This window comes from Camarhynchus parvulus, chromosome Z (assembly GCF_901933205.1).
Source record: "Camarhynchus parvulus chromosome Z, STF_HiC, whole genome shotgun sequence".
NCBI classification, from domain to species: domain Eukaryota; kingdom Metazoa; phylum Chordata; class Aves; order Passeriformes; family Thraupidae; genus Camarhynchus; species Camarhynchus parvulus.
Genome location: NC_044601.1, coordinates 347,151 through 364,209, shown reverse-complemented (window position 1 = coordinate 364,209; position 17,059 = coordinate 347,151). Strand labels below are relative to the sequence as shown.

The 17,059-nt window shown below is 39.3% G+C and overlaps 1 protein-coding gene across 7 annotated transcripts in view; it reads left to right on the top strand.

Moving 5' to 3' along the window:
- Positions 1–17,059, top strand: part of MCC (MCC regulator of WNT signaling pathway) — a 182,220-nt gene that overhangs the window by 34,003 nt on the left and 131,158 nt on the right. The window contains exons 1-2 of one of the 7 annotated variants that reach the window (XM_030968543.1): positions 5,267–5,323; positions 5,864–11,153. The exons of 4 other annotated variants lie outside the window; for them this stretch is intronic. In XM_030968543.1, the coding sequence (XP_030824403.1) occupies positions 11,097–11,153 (57 nt within the window). In that variant the 5' untranslated portion in view covers positions 5,267–5,323; positions 5,864–11,096. Of the gene's footprint in view, positions 1–5,257; positions 11,154–17,059 lie in introns of those variants that run through there. 2 more of the 7 variants (XM_030968542.1, XM_030968544.1) reach the window with 2 other exon arrangements.

Sequence of the window (17,059 nt, the reverse complement as noted above, 5' to 3'; positions counted from 1 at the left end):
GTTCACATGTGATAATCTGTGATGAAATTCAAAGTACTGGATTTAATCTCTTTGTCTGGACCTTTCTCCAGCACATCAGGCAATTTGCCAATACATCAAATATTCTGTTACTTCTCACCTTACCTCCTACCTTTACTGTTGGATAGCCAGCTGATATTTCTACTGTCCTTTGCTGTGTGACTATCAGGGCATGTGCCTACATAACCAACAATCTTTCATTACAAAGACTGAAATTCAGATTACTTGATGATAAAGGATGTCTGCTTGTTCATCTTATATATATAAGTTTTTATGTGGCACAAGTCAGTGTAATGTTAATGTGTTTAGAGGTTAAAAATTATGCTGCTTAAAAACATGGTATCATTCACCCTCCCAAAAAGATGTATACCTTGTCTGTATAGTGTGATTTTTTTTTAAAGACTACATTTTGGGCTCATTTGTACTAAGCAAGTAAATGTAGGTTTTAAAATTGACTCCTTAAAACAGGAAGGATTGCCTGGTTACCTAAGAGAACCAAGATACTTGTGCAGGGGGTGAGGGAAAAAGGGATTCTTAGAGATTTGTGGTAGTCTAGGGATACTCTTGCATCTCTCCTAGATATGAACCACTTTCTCTTTTGCTAATTTACAGGCACTAGATGTAAATTAAATGGTAATCCTGTGGAAATTCTTTTGGGAAATGATCTTTTAAGGAAAAGTAGCAAGATGTCTGAAAATGGAATTGTACTGTGAGAAAGGGAATTCTGTGGTTGTTTTGTAGGCTACTTTTGTCTGGTGTTTTGCTGTTAATGAGAATCTACTTCAAAATTTCTCATTTAATTTCTGACGCTTTTATGATTTTGGAACTCATTAATATTGGTATGTCCTTTTCTGGCAAAGTTTGCCCTTTTTATCCCAACCCTTATCTCCAAATCTACTCTGTTTTAAAATAATTTTATTTTTGCCTTAGTGTGGGAAGCTCTGCTCCTTCAGCTTCCCCACCCCTTCCCTTACAGTCAGGGAAATGGGCCCCGAAGCATCAGGTATCCCAGGCTCTCAAGGCACTTCTTTTTTGAATGGGACAAAGTAATGCCTTTCTAGCCCCTCTGCATGAGGCCAGTGTGGATAGGAAATACTTAGATTTTGTGTATTTTGAGGAATTTATCCAGTGCCAAGGCATTTTGTGGGATGTGTTGGAATTTGGTTGCTTGTGTAGAGATTGATTTTTCATGAGTTACTGGCTGGGGACTCTGTTCCATGTTTGGGAACCAGTCCATACAATAAACCACAGGAGCTGGATCTCTTCCTCTTCTCCCCTTGCAGCCATGTTTTCCCCATATTCTCTATGCTTCTACTGCAATTTCTTTTTCATGCCAATAAAAATCATTGCTATAAAAATGTAGCCTAATCATGCCTTCAGTTAGAACTGAAATGGAAAGGCCTGAAATAGAAGATTCTAGTGGTGTGGACAGTTGAGCCTACTACAAAAACTTTGTGCCCAGGATAACCTTGCCTTCTGTGCATGTGCTTCCAAACCAAGCATCGTTTCCTTTCTGCCAGGCTAAAAATAGAATCCAAGAATTCCATTAAAGCAGGAACTGATTATTGGAATATAGATTCAGGAGGGTTGGCTTGTCCAAAAGCAGGCACAAAGGCAGTTTTTTTCTGACAGACTTTATATTTGAGGGTGTGGGAAGCTGTTAGCTCTTTGATCTCAAGCCAGCATTGTAATGGACCTTGTTTGTCTCAAGCAGGCATCAGCTGTAATGGGATTATGCTTTTTGTTTATAGAGGCCTGGCTTCTATAGCCCTCTAAAATCATTGTCAGTTATTAGTTTTTCTCTTAAAATGGACATTCTGGATTAGGTCTGCCAGGACTCATCTGTTTTATATGAAATGTAGTTTTGCTGTCTTTTGGATTTCCAGCATTACAACAGAGATAGAGGTGAGAAAATGGCAAATTATATACATATTTTTAAATTTTGTTACTATTTCCAACTGCAGACAATCATAGCACAGTGTGATGGGTGTCAGCACAAGTCACATTTGTTCAGGCAGACTATTAATAGATCTTTTTGACTGAGGCTTTTAATTGGATCTTTTGCACAACAGTCAAACAGTCTCTTTTACAAGCATATGACGAAGTTGAAGTGCAGAGAGTGATGGGGTTTTGGATGATGTGAAATGGCATGTGGCAATCAGGCACTGTAGGAAAGAGGGTCTTAGCAAGGGTGTTTAAGTAGATGTTTTGAAGGTTTCAAAACTTATAGTTTAACTTAGTTGCAAGGACTTTGTATTTTTCCCACTCATTGCCCAGAAAATGCCCTTATGCATCCAGTTTTCTTTGCTGTACTCAAGGAAGTTCTAGCTCTAGTGCAGGTGTTCCGATCCTTTTGCTTTTCCAAATTTACTTTTCCCCTCCAGTTGTCTGAGACGAAGAGCAATTCACCCAATACAACAGGCAGCATCATTGCACACAGCTATGCAGAATATAGTGTTAGCATTATTGTTATTAGCAGTGGCAAGCTGAGTCTGAGGGCCAGGGTTAGTCTGGTGGAGCAAGATTACCCTCCTGGGTTCTGGTGTGCCAGAAGGATTACTGCGTACCTCTTGTCGCAAGGTTTTCTTTTTCAACAGATTTTCTCTCTGAGTGTGAGCTGCTGACTTGAGCTTAAGTTGGCAATGCCAAGCTTCTCTGAATCCTCATTTTTTAAAAAGGTGGGGAGATGACTTATTGCCCTCTTTCTTATACATACTCTACACCCTTGTGTTCTGGTTACATGAAATACAGGATTTTGGTAATAAAGTAAAAATCTTTATTGCAGTGCACAGTTGAAAATGGACTCTCTTAAGTGCTTTTGCAATTCAGTGCTAGTTTAGTTATAATGGAGTAATCAGCTGTTATCCTGCCAACCCAGAGAGGCAAGGCAGAGTTCCCATAGAAACTGTCAGTGGCACAGTAAAATTCATTAAGATGCTCCTGTCCCTTGGAATTATTTCTCTACCACTGTCAGGCCTGGGACACTGACCTGAGGCAGTGCAAGATGCTGCCACTGTTAAAAAACCCCACTCCTCTTCATGTTGTGATGTTTTTTAAAAGACTCTGTGGTTGTCAGCACCGCTGTTTTAGGACCTATTTTGGTTCTAATACTATGAAAATGGGAGGGGAGTGCTTATACACATGTGCTCTCTTGTGCTTACTGTTCTTACTTTATATTAAAAACTGTTTCAGCATGATTGCTCCATTTTGGGCTAGAAATCCACATTATCACTTCTCATCTGGGAGGCAGTTTATGATTGTAGCTGTGTTGCAGTGAATTAGTAAACTCCACCTTTCTTCCTGGTAGGAAGTAACCAAAGTAAACTTTGTTTCAGGAAGGGCATTGTCTGTCCTGTGAAGAGTTCATAATGAAATAAGTTCACCCCACTGAAATACTCAAGTGAGGTTCATGCCTTTAAGCCAAATAGCCGTCTGTAATTTCCTGAACTCAGTTTTGTATTCATTTACCTCCTTGAAACTATAATTTTAGGAATGTGACTGGAGAAAAAGACATTGAATCTTTCAATTCTCTGATTTTTTTAAAGCGATTATAAATGCATGTTATTGTTTGAATCTGATTTTTACATAGACACTGATTTTCTGGTATGTATTATAGAAAAGGAGGGAAAAGTCTTTGTTTCTATAGCACCTACATGGGTGGTAGGTGTTTTTCATAATGATGAATTATCCTGTGCCAAGATTCCGAATTGCGAAGGCAGAACAAACAAGATTTTTTTAATGTGAGACATGGGGTTGTTTATTTTACTTGGTTTCGTTGGTTGATAGAGCCTTATCTGAAAGTAAACACTAGAAACAGTAAGCAAGTAATTTCTTAAAGTAAAGAACTATCCAGATGAGGCCTGAAAATAAAGATTTTAGTTCTGTAATCATCTGAAGTAAGTGGCTTGAGAAAAATATCTTGGGATGTCGAATCAAATAAAACCTTACAAAAAAGAGAGATCATACATGCTGAAGCAGTGTTGTCTGCTGTCCCTCAAAATGTAAAATGGAGCTGACAGGTATGAAGGCTGAAGTAGACATGAGTGAGGCAGAGGTAAGATGGCCTTGAAGGTTATGATGAGAAACTTAAATGTAGGAAGATGTAGAGGAAAAATGTCACTGGGGAGATTTAAATTGTATATGGGAAAGCATTTAGAAGGGAAAAAAAATCATTTTCTTGACCAGATCTGTAGGTCGGGTTAGAACAGAGAGTTTGGATTTTATGTTTAGCTGTCCACAGAGAGAAAAAACCTACAAATACTAGATCTTTAGAAAAAAAAGTCTAGTGTTTATTGGCTAGTAGAGAGTTGAGAACTGATCTGTAGACCAACTTCATAAGCAGCTACTAAACTATGCAGACACAAAATATATCAAATTAATGAATGTAGATGAGGGCTGTAGGAATTCAGTTACAACAATCATAGAATAAATCTGGTTGAAAACCAGAGGGTTTAATTCACTAAAATTTTTTGCTTTATTACTTCAGCTCATGTCATTGTTAATGTAATTTTAGTTATAATTTCTGCTAAAAGAAAGCAAGCCAAACCTTTAAGTGGTCAGATAAGTTGACATTCTTGTAATTTAAGTGCTCATGCCAGCTAAAGTCTTGCGGGGCTTTAGGCAGAGATCTGTCAAATGCTTGCTTTGCATTTGTTAGAATTTGTTGGACTGAAGATATTTCAAATGGAACATTTCACTGGATCCAAATATACATAGGTAGGTAGGCAGATGGATGGATAGATGGATAGATATCGCTAAGTGTATGTACACGCATGTATGAGAGTATGTGTGTGCACACTTGTTTGTGAAAGTATGTGCAGGATATTTACAAAGGTCACACACTGTACATACACAAATGGGTGAAATAAGTGTACATGTGTGTGTGTGTGTATACACATATACACATAGTCAGAAACTATCCAACAGTTCATCTGTTAAACAATGAGAGATCTTGTCCACAGATGGTGAAATGGGATGCTTGGCTAGGTGGGGGATGAAGTGCCAAAGCACAGTTCTGATGTAATCCAGGGGCCAAGATCCATCCCCTTTCTTTGTGGGAACTCACATCATCGTCGATCCATGGTTCAGAACACTCCAAGGGAGGGAGTTGAGTGTTTAGTGTGCTGGTGGTAATGAAAGTCAGAGTGGAGAGAAATCTTGGAGTTAGGAAAAATAATTACATACAGATGTCTTTGTATAGTTCAAGGGCTGCTGAATATTTGCAGAGACATGATCATAACTGTGGAATGGGAACTGGAGCTGGAAATGAGAGTCTCTGAAAGACAAGATACGAAACAAAAGAGAGGTAAGGATTAAGGAGGGAATAGAAGAAACCTCACTATTAGAGATTGGGAAAAATAGGAGAGACTTAGCAGGGGAGTCTTTCTGGATTCTGGCAAATCTTTCTATAAAAGTGAGAAATTTTGGAAGAGGTTCAGTTCACAACTGATAGACAGGAGGAAATACAAGTTGGCTACCAAGATAGTAGGGACTTGAAGTGAAATGAATTCATTTTCTTGTGGTTAATAACTGGAGGAATTATGGATATGAAGGGATGCTAAGCAGAAGGATGATGGCATGAATTGTAGTTTACAGAATGGCCTTGTTGGTATTTCTAAGCAAGGAGCAAATAAAGTGATGATAACTAGGTGGCTGTGACATAGAAATGGCTATTTTCTCTCCTTGTCCTCGCAGACAAGTCACGAACGTAAATAACAGGCACAAATTGACTCCTAGTCCTTTTCCTCTCCTGACCTGATGCTGAGGTTTTGTGGGGTCAGCGGGAATACAAATGAATATGATAGGCTTGGATGAAATGACACAAATGAGAGTGTTTGTTTGACAGGTTGGTGAGTGGCTTCATGGAGTGAAATACTGGAGGATGGAAAGAGGGATCAAATGTGAACTCCCAAGGAGACTTGTCAGGTCAAGGACGTGACTTTTTAAGTGGATTGAGTGGCTGAGGAAGGGTGAACAGGTGAGAGTAGCTGATTGAAGTGCTGTTTTGTAATTATATTGTTCTAGACATATTATCTGTTTCAGACTAATCGAGACGGTTTGATTGAAGGAATGAAAAATACTTGCTCATGTTTTCTTCAGAGACAGTGCTTCATTTTTCAGTGTAAGGTTAATTCCAGTTGTTTCAAATGGGTTGGAATTTTTTTCTCTCAGCCTGTGTGCATAAACTTTACTGTCACTAGTGAGAACAGTTTGCATCATGAGCCTGCCATCCCTTTCAGGCTCTCCCTCTTAAATCATGGTGCATTAGTGCTATTGAATAAAGAATTTTCTGGAAACATTATCCAACTTGTATATTGTATTGAATATCTGCTTCTAAGTTTAGCTATCATACTAATCTGAGTGCTATTTTCTAATGGAAATTTGGACTTTGGCACTATGCCAGTGTGTTTTGTGCAAGAATTAGAAGGAAAAAAAATTGTACCCAAGTTTTTTGTACTAGATTTGCAATACTTATAGGTGTGATTTGTGTGTTGGATTGTGCAGAGTGCTGGTCTAACTGTAGGGGTGATATTGGAAAAAACAGGAACTAAATGCTCAGTAGACTTCAATTAGTTGCATTTCAATTACAGAGTTAATTAAACAGAACTAACCAAGGAAGCCTTATTTCATACATCCTGGAATCATGATCAGCTAATGGTGCATGTTGCATGCAGAGTGAAACTCTGAAAGTAGTACACACTATGCTGAAGAATATGTGACATGCACATATTTAGTAGATAATTACTTTTATGCTGTAGTTTTTACTCTACAGCTGTTGAAACAAGGAAGGAATACTCATGTGTGCCAAGTGTGACACCTGCTCCAGTAACTGTAAGTAAATAGACTATTGTAATTACTGAGACATATTATGAGGGAGAGGTCTTATAAAATAATGAGAATGCTAGTGTTTTGCATATTTTGTGGCACTTTCAGAAGTACAGATGAGGTGATGGAGTTGTCACTTGTCCCAAAAAATCCTTTCACACTACATGATAGAGCAAATCTTATTAAATGCTTATTCAGATACAATCAATAAACTAGAAATTCTCAGTGAATCTCAGACATATGTCAGTGATTCTTTTTCTGCAGCTGAATGAGAGTAAACAAATGGAATAGGGTGGCCATAGGATTATTAGTTCAACAATCAGCAAACTGGCCACACTAATGGTTGTTGCTGCATAATTCTGAAATTATCTTGGGAAGAATCTGTGCAAATGCACTTTCCACAAGCAGTGTATGCATCATGAGTGCTTTAGAGGTACACAAGGCAGTAATGGATCAGAAACACCCTGCAATTGAGTGGAAGCCCAAGCCAGTGTATCTGTCTCAGACAGAAAGTGTGTGGTGTATGTTGTTTCTGAAGTCTCTGTGCTACTCAGGTTTGTCCATCTTCTTGTTACCTACTTCCACACTGAGGCATCCACTGACAATGTGTCATCTTGGGCTAAGAAACATCTGATTCTTCTTCCCACTCCCCATCCAACCCCCTCCCTGCCTGTAGAGGCTAAAGAAAGAGGCAGGAACAAGGCTGAAGGCAAGGAAGCATTGCTCTTCTAGGCAGAGAACTGAGTCACCAAGACAGAGAATGAACAGTCAGCTGCCAAACAACAGAGAGGGACTGAGTCCAACAGGCCCCTCTCTCACTGAGTCACAGGGTGCTCTGTTCATTTCCTGGCAAAGCAAAATTGGCATACTTGAGGTTTTCTTTTGTTTGCTTTGAAGCCTGCCTTTGGCACAAGCCAGTGGGAAAATACACTTTGGCTTAAACAAAGTTCTTAGTACCCTGCTATTGTATTAAGTCACTCACATGTATTTGGAAGTGGTGAAACAGCCTGCGGACAGCTGGGCAGGTCTATCAGGGAATTGGATTTCGGGATGTAACATTTTCATTGGGTTAGTTAATGGACTTGGAGAAATGCAGGACAATAATGACATTTCACACAGGAACAAGTTCTACATCTTCAGATGTTCAAGATATGTTTTTGATGCTCCTGTTTTAAAAATGTGGTATAATAGTGACCGTTTTAGAAGAATTATTACACTTAGTCTTCGCTAGTCCTTCACAGTAAGGAAATGCCTGCACAGTTTATAAGGATGTTGAAACAAGTGTTGCCAGTTTTTATGGGTTAGTTAACACTTGATGCTTTCCAACTGAGAAATGTCTGATCCCGTACCATGCAGTGCAAGTATGCAGAGGTTGCAGTGGGAGTCATCTGGGGTTAAAGTAAAATAATTTCTCATCAGAGTTTGGTTTAACCATTTCATTCATCTGCACATGAGTTATAATTAATTTTTAATGTTAAACAAACTTTGTTCTGAAAGTACCTGCATGTATCTCCCAGGTTCTTAGGCACAATTGAAGCTGTCCCTAATTCTGTGTGTGAATTCTGATGTTGTTTTTCAGTCAGTCTCTGTCTTTTTCAACCATGTTACTGCACAGAGTAAGAAAAAGGCAGGAAAAAATCCTGTGTGGCATAGGTGTAGAATGCAGAGTGGATCTTGTTCAGATCCTGAAGTGTCCTGCTTGGGATGTAGTGTCATGTGCTTTGATCTGTCTGATGGCTGGTCTGCCAGAAATGGACAAACAGTGTTGAGTTTTGAAGAAAATAAATCAGAACTCTTAATTTCTGAATGCCTGTTCACAGTCAGCAGGGAAGTATTTGGCAGTATAGGGATAGAGCATGGGAAGTGCAGTGTGTTGTACCCATAATTAATAGGAGTTCCTTTAGAAAAGGTAAAACCTCAGAACTTTATTCTTAGTTTTAATACTGATATGATAGAGCTGATATGATAGAGCTGGATGAAGATAGGATCAGAGCAGATTATAAACAGGAAAATAGAGTTAATACGGGTAGTGATACAAAATACAAAAGACTGCCTTGTTTTTGAAGGCATAGTTTTGAAAAGATAAAATATTTTTACATGTACTGCATCAGCTGCAGGAAGTTTTGAATGAAAGTTGTTGGGTTTTAACTTATCTACGAAAAATGTGCTGAGTCACTATACAGCCCCTTTGTTTCTGGGTACAGATCCCTGTTAATCACATTTTAATGTACAGGAGATCAGTGTACAACTCTGCTGTGGATATGCTGTTCCCGTGCTGCAGTCCGGAGCAGCCTGTGCCTCCCTCCCCGCTGGAGGGAACAGCGCTGGGACACTGTCCCAGTGTCACCCTGCGCCTGAGCCGCCGTCCCTCCGCCAGCAGAGAGCAGTGCAGCCCTTCGCCGGGATTTCAGGGCCCATAACTGCAAACATATGTGGGAAACAAAGCAGAAGAGTAAGGAGGAATATACACAGAAGCACTGAACACAGAGGCAGACCTGAATGTGAAGGTGGGATAGGGAGGTTGCGCTCGATGGGGAAAACAATGGAGAGTGAAGTTGATGCAAAGTGGGCATGAAAAGAGGAGAGGAAACCCCAAAATACAGACCCTGCTAAAGCAAGCTGGAGACCTGAAGGATGAAAGTAACACATCTTGGAATGAGATTGTGGCATTCCTGTTACCCAATGAGCCACAGGAGTGGTACAGCTTCTGGTGCTGGGCATGGAGGAAGGACAGGGACCCAGGATGTGCAACGAGTCTGTAGCACCATAGAGCAATATAGGTGTGCTTTTCTGGATTCTAGATCTTAATGTGCTTCTTGTAGTGAATTGGGGTGAATTATCCCTATGTCTGCATGCTGATACTAATCTGTGACTAACAGAGGAGAAAGAAAACCACACAGGATTATTTTCGAAATGTTGCTCTTGGAGTACATTGTTTCCCATGAAAATGTTTTTGCCGGAGTGCAAGGATAGAGGCACAGCTTGTATAGCATTTATTCCTGACTCTTATATTTGGGGTTTTTTCCTGAACTAATTTGGCACTTCAATCATATATTGTATTAAGATGGTCAGATAAATTTCAGCTGCAGAGGATTGTGTTTTCAACATCTGACTCAAGAAGTAAATCAGAATCCAATCAAAAAATGTGTGGGGCTGTGTTTTAGGGAACAGAGGAAAGGGGAAAAGGAGTTGACATTTCTTGTAATGGGTACAGCATGTCCACAAATCCAGTTTATTAAGGATTTTTCCTCTATTTTTAGCAGAATGTTGAAACCAAATGTTTTTTTCTCCCCTTCTTCTAGTACCATCTCCTGAACTCTTTGTAAAATGTCAGTCTGTTCTGTAAAATCTGCAGCATTCTAATGGTGCTTTCAGGCTTACTTTGACCTTTTGAAATCATTACTACCCCCACCCCCTACAGGCCCCCATTTTTCCTTACTTAATTGCACACAGGAATAGGGAAATAGGAATCCAATTTATTGTTATCCAGGTGGCGTTTCCTGTTACTTAGCTTTATAGTTTTCTGTATAGTAATTAGTATGCAGAAAGCTGGAGAGATGCCTGTAGTTCCAAAATGAACTCTCTGTAGCTCTCTCCCTCCCTCCCTCCCACTTGCGCTCTCCTTTTGGCACCGCCCCTTCCATGCACCCTTTAGCCAGCAGCAAGACAGCTGTGTTTGATCATAAACCACTTAAACTCCAGGCTCACTGGCAGGGGAAACTTTAGCGTGAAGTGCAGCATTGGTTTCTCCCGGGGAAGGGAGCTTTCTTCTCTTTTCCTTTCTGCCTTCCCAGATACTGAGGACTGTAGCAGCACTCTCCTTTTAATTTCTCTGTGAACTTGTGTGAAGCTAATCAAATTTTTCTGAGTCTGTTGCGGCATTGAGAGATGCCCTTTAACAGAGTTGTGGAAAAGAGCAGCATAAAGCAGACAGCAGAGATGAAGCATGCCTTGTAGATGGACTAAGACAGCCCTGGGATCCTGGTAAGCACTTCATTCCCTGCATTCTCTGAGCACTTCATATTACTAACAAGCCTCTCTAAGCAATGGATTGTCTGTGAAGTCAAAACCAGTTTCGCTCTTCCAGAAGATCTTGCATCATTAACTTAAACTCTCAATGTGGAGTAAAAATGGCTGTCTAGAGCAAAATGTATAAGAGAGAAAAATTTTGGAGAAGAAAGTATTGAATCAGTTGAACAGAGCTTTGAAGCATTACAATCTGCAGAAATCGTCAAGCCCTGAGAAGTCTAATCATGAATTCTGGAGTTGCTATGAAATATGGAAATGAGTCCCCTGCAGAGCTGAGTGAGGTAAGCAGTTTCAGTGCCCTTCTTTACGCTTTAAAAAGAAACATTCCCCGTTCGGGCTTTCAGTCCACGAGCAATGCAATTAAAAATTAATAGAATGTGTATCTTGCTATAACTTGCTGTGCCAGTCAGGAAATGACCTGAACTTTTTTGCTGCTTTGCTCTGAATGAGTGGTGAAAGGCTAACGATTGCAACCATGTAGAGACATTTTTCCTGTTACCCTGCAGCAGTGATTGCCTTCCCTCTGAGAGCTGTGTTTATACCCAACATTCATCTTTGCAGTAGGTGAAATATGGAGATCTCAGTTGAGATTAAACAGATGGTGATTAATTTAGGAGGGAAGTGGGGTGAGTAGAAAATGACAAAAATTTATTGGTAAGACAACAACATTGGCAGAAGTTGTTTTACTTGTATTTAGCCAAGGTGATACTGTTTGTTTAGGTTAGATGAATTAGGTTACTTTCCTTCCTTGCCTAAAAGAAAACAAGTCATAAGAAACTTTCTCCTTTTTCACTGGAAACCATAGTCAAGCTGTTATTTCTTATAATTGTGGGTATGTTTTAGTGTGACATGATTGTGTATGTTTTTAATAAATTTGAAATTAAAGCCATATCAGATGTTATGCAAATTCTTAATAAATACTTTAGAAGTGGCATACTTTGTCAGTTAGTGGAATGTCTTAGATGTGTAATCCTTATGGGCTTTACTGAGAACTGCTAATTTAGTTATGCTATGAAATCCCAATCATTTGATTAAGGTCATTTTGTAGGAAATTGAATCTGCAGTCTGTCTTGTCCCAGTTTAACTGAAGTGCTTCTCTGTTCCTTTTGCCCATTTTTTTGTACACCATTTACTGTGACATATCCTTTGTAAGCTTGTTTTTTTAAGCATAGGATATGCTTGGCAGAATAAGAGAGTTAACAGTTTCTGGAGTTAATTGTTTAGAGAAAGGAGACACTGAGGTACAGAATGGAATAATGATATAAGTGGAATAAATCAGTAGGCTAGTGAGGGAGACAACAATGTAGAAGGAAGCACAGTAAATATGTGAGAGTTAAGCAAGTGCTGTACCCTGCCATACTAGAGGACAGTAGATTTGTGACTGGGAGATTCTGATAAAAGAAATGTCATACTTATTTCTCCTTAAAGTAAAAATTGTTGCATTTCATTATTTCTGTGTTACTTTTTTCAAAGTATTGCTTAGAAATTCTGTATTGGCATTTCAGCATAAGTGGGGTTCATAAATTCAGCGTATAAGCCTGGGTTACTTTTGGTCAGAGTTTCTGGCTGTGGTTGTACTGATGGTGATTACTGCTTTCTATGCCCTCAACATTTAATTTTCAAGACTTTGCAAGATAACATAGATCATGGAATGTCTCAAAGAATTGATACTGGAGTCAATATTTGGAGCAGGTAGTATTTACATTGCTACCTTGAAATTACTTATTCATGTTTCCTTCATGCACCGAGTAAGACTTTTGTTGTGAGAAATACCTTTTCTTTCTGATGTTTTAACATGGGAGATATTGAAAGGAGTCTGTGAGCATGTGACATTGTCATTGTTTAGGTGGGGGGTTTTTTCCCAACAAGCTTTCTTTATTCCTTAGTTCACATTAGTACTCAGTACTACAGGTGGGTTAGAAATAGGCCCCTTTTTGACTGCAGACATAGCAGAGAAGATCATAAAACTCCTAACTTTCCCCAGCTACTTATCATCGTTTGCTTGCTGCTCATCTTCATCTTTGCAGTTTGAGCCTTAGTCACCAAGAAGGGCTGGATCAGCTTCAGCAGTGATCTTGGGTAAAACATTGGGTTTTCGGTGAAACATGGAAGCCTCACAGAAACATCATATTCCACCTCTCTAGGGAAGAAGATGCATAGCAGTCTGAGATGTAGTAGGCAGCTGCTCACACCTTATTATTAATTTCTCAAACAGCTCTCTGTAATATCTATGCTTCTATTAGACCTTTCCCTCTTGGTGACTGGTACCGGCTGTAATGGAAGGTAAAACATCCTGGGTAAAGGTTGTACCTATGGTTTATGTATCTGTATTTTTCCCATCTTTGTTGTGCTCTTCTCTTTCTTTTCTGGCTCTGTCTTCTGTACACCATGTTTATTTTTGGTCAATGAAGGACAGTAGCCTTGTGTTCAATTAAATGATGGGAAAATGGCTACAACAGGAATTTGAATAAATGGCTGATGTCTTGGTTTGTGTTCACCTGCACCTCTGTCTCTACAGACAGCTCGTATGCTGATATTACAGTGGGCTGCTACTGCTGTACATACCTGAATGGTAGATATTATAACAGACCAAGAATTGCTATAATTCACATGATGCACTGTGGGTTTTCGTGTAGGTGCCTTGATCTCTTTATCTCAGTACATGGAGCTCTAGGCATGAAACTACTCTTATTAAAATAAACAGGAAAGCTACAAAGCCCTGAAGAAATAATAAATGCATTCTTGACTGGATACATTAGACAAAATAGAAAATAAATGTATTGCAATTCATTCCATCTGTATTAGAACTTTCTAGCTGAGATTTACATCTCTCTTTGGCAAGAATTAAAGGATATGTTTCTTGTCCAAGACACAGTGTGATTGCAGAAACTTGTGTATAGTTGATGTTTGCTATTCCTAAACTCTTGTCTGGGTAAACAGGGATCTTGATAGTCTTTATTTACTCACCTGCCCCATCCAAAGGTCATGCAGAAAGCAGATGAAAAAAAATCTGATTTCTGTTATAAGTCATTCAGACCTCCATAAAACTTATGCTCTGTGGTTCCCTAGCTCCAGAGTTCAAGCTGTTTTGCTACTGAAACTTTTCAGTTCATGTTACCCCATTTCTTCTGCTCTTCTTTGCCTTCAAGTTTCAAGTCCAAAGAAGGAAAGATTTCCAGTTTGCTGTTTGCATGGTGAATTTGTCATGTTGTACCTGCCTAGAGAGTTAGAAGAAACCTTGTTCTTACATAGCAAGGTGGTCTTGGGCTTGGTGGCTTGTTTGGCTTTTTATTATTTTCTTTGATATATATATGTATGTGTGTGTATGTGTATATATATATATGTGTGTGTGTGTGTGTGTATGTGTATATATATATATGTATATATATATATATAAAAGATACAGTAAGAGAGACAACACTGTTGTGTAGTCTGTGGGGATCTACAGCGGCCTGTGGTACATTTGTAAATAGGTAACAGTAGTCAAAAAAGCTCTGTTCTACTATTCTGAAATGGGGCTTCTAAAACAATTTGCAGAGATTGCCTTTAAGGCTTGAATCAAGGAAGGATGTGATTTTTATGCATAATTTAATACCCAAATTATGAAAGCTCTCATTGGATCCCTTCAACTTCTTCCTTATACAATTCTGAAAGCCTTTGTTTTAAACACAAGGCATATTTTTACAGCCAACATAATGAATTTTACTGAAAATATGTACAGGTTAACAGTGGGGTGCCTGTAATTGCAGACATTTTTATACATCATTAAAGACGAAACTTTGTATCAGAATTTAAATGCTTTGTACCTGTTAAATTGTCTGTTCTGCAGAAAGAGGTGTTCGTGTAGAAAGAGCTAGATTGTCTAACTTGTATTTTCTTCCAAATTCAAAGGCACTACCTGGCTTTAAACCCCCATATTCTGAGGACTTATCCCTTACATACCAACACTGATGTTACCTGCTCCCCTGGCCATTCGCTGTGGAGATGGTGTGCTGAAATAGAGGGAACTGTTCTCTGACCTGGTACACTTGTTGGGCTGAATGTGGCCAGCAGTTATGCCTGTGCCTAATGTTGGGACAGTTAAAATTATTACTGCAGGAATGTGAAGGAGATGTTAAGTGCTGAGCTTACTGATATTTTTCTCAATTGCATACTAAAGAAATAAATCCTTGAATTAAAAGCCAAGCTATGTTCTTTGGTATAATTTTCATTAAGTGAGCCTTGTGAATTTGCTGGTAGTAAGACTGTGCCTAAGAGATTTTGTAATGATGTAAGGGCTGGTATTATAGTAAAGCAATACGTTCAGCATTATTATATTACTGTTTATTGTGTTCTTTTAGCACTTGCTGCATGAGTTGATGGTGTATAACATCTGAAAAGTTTATTTTATTATTTTCTGCATGGCAAAATTAGGAGATAGCATGCTGCTTTAGGTGCACACTTCATACCTCCTGCTTCTTGATGTTTGGAGGTCAAGTGTTTAGGATACGCAAGAGTTTTAGATGTTGTATGTGACGGCATTAGCTACAGCTTCATATTCTTTAACCCTTCAGTATTGACTGGAATAAACAGATGGGTTGTTTGTCTTGGAAAAAATTACTAACTTTTTTGTTTGTTTCAACAACAAGATGTTTAAAATTTAGGGGAGGAGAAGGAAGAACAGGCTTCAAAGCTGGTGTTTGTAGGAAGCAGAAGAATGAGTTCATACAAAGGATTTCACCAAAATCTTACATGTGAAGAAAGGACCAAGCCTGAAAGGCTTGAATTCTGACTTTTTAGTAATTTTACAGTAGGACAGTATTGCACTTCCTTCTCAGATTTGTGTTCCGCTGCTGCTGTACTTATAAACTAGTATCTGATGAAGAACATTGCAGAAGGAGAATTGCAGAAATAAGAGGGGCTGCATGGCTTGAAGTTGTGTACACAAATCCAGTGAGTGTGAGGGAGCTGTGGGGTGAGGTGGGTAATCAGCAGAGGAGCAGGACATCACTCAAAGCCTCCCTGGCAGAGGAAGAGTTCAGAAGGGACCGTCCCCACCCTGAGGTACTTTCCCATGTGTGCCTCTGTTCCTGTAGAACAGGTGCCAGCTTGTGCTGTCACCGTACCTAGGTGTGGGGAAAGAGCACTTGATGGAATGGGGAAGAGGTTTTTTATGTGTTCCAGGGTAGGATTAAATCCCAAACAATTGTTTTATCTTCCTGAGCTTCGTAGTCTTCCAAGAAAATCAGTGAGCGAATATCACCCTAATACTTGATCTGCTTCCTGAATGGTCTCTGGTCATGCAACAAATGTGCCAGGGTATTTCCAGTACTTCTCATGAGCAAGCAAACTGCATATTCTACTGCAATTCCATCTCTGCTACAGGCTATAGCCTTGGCTGTCAGTGCCAAAGGTGTGCAGGTTGTAACACAGAAGGGTGTACTGTGCCTTGCTAACAGATGTGGTGTCTTTTCCCCAGTCAGAGGATGTTTTGGGAAATGCAATAGATTATTAATCCTTTAAAATATTGCAGCCTTACAATAGAACAGAGTGGAATGTGGTTATCAAACAGCAATCGTGGCATATTTTAGAGTTATTTTAACTTTGATAAAGTTGTATAACTAATCTTTTCCTAACAGTAGGCAAACCAAAAAGGTGAACAGTGTGAACTGCTAAACTATTAGAAAAGTGAGCACCGCAACCCATTATGCTTAAATCAAAGTACCTTAGGAAGAAACTTTCTTAAATGTTTCTAGTGGAGAGCTGGGTAAAACTTCCATCTGGAGGTAGGAACGCCTTACAGGAGTGTTCCCAGCTTTAGTGCTTCAGAGATGCTGAGGTAAAGTTTGCAGATCTTTGGGTGAGCTCTCTCCTCTTTCCTGGTTCACATGGGCTTTGTGAAGCACTAATCAACCTTACAAACCTGACATTTTCCCATGCTGTTCTCATGAGGAATGTGGAGACCTTAGATGTGAAATACAATCATAGGTTTTAAAGACTTCCACTGTGTCTCTGTTGCATTGATGTATCGATAATAACTTAAAGAAATGCTTCAGTGGTAAACTTGAATAGGCATGCTCCTGGACAGTGACTATCAGTCTGAATGCAACCTTTAGACTGGGTCCATGTTCAAGCTGAAGGTGCTCCAGCATGATCAATATATGAAATTTACAGCGTGCATGGTATTTCCAGTGTTAAAAACTATTGT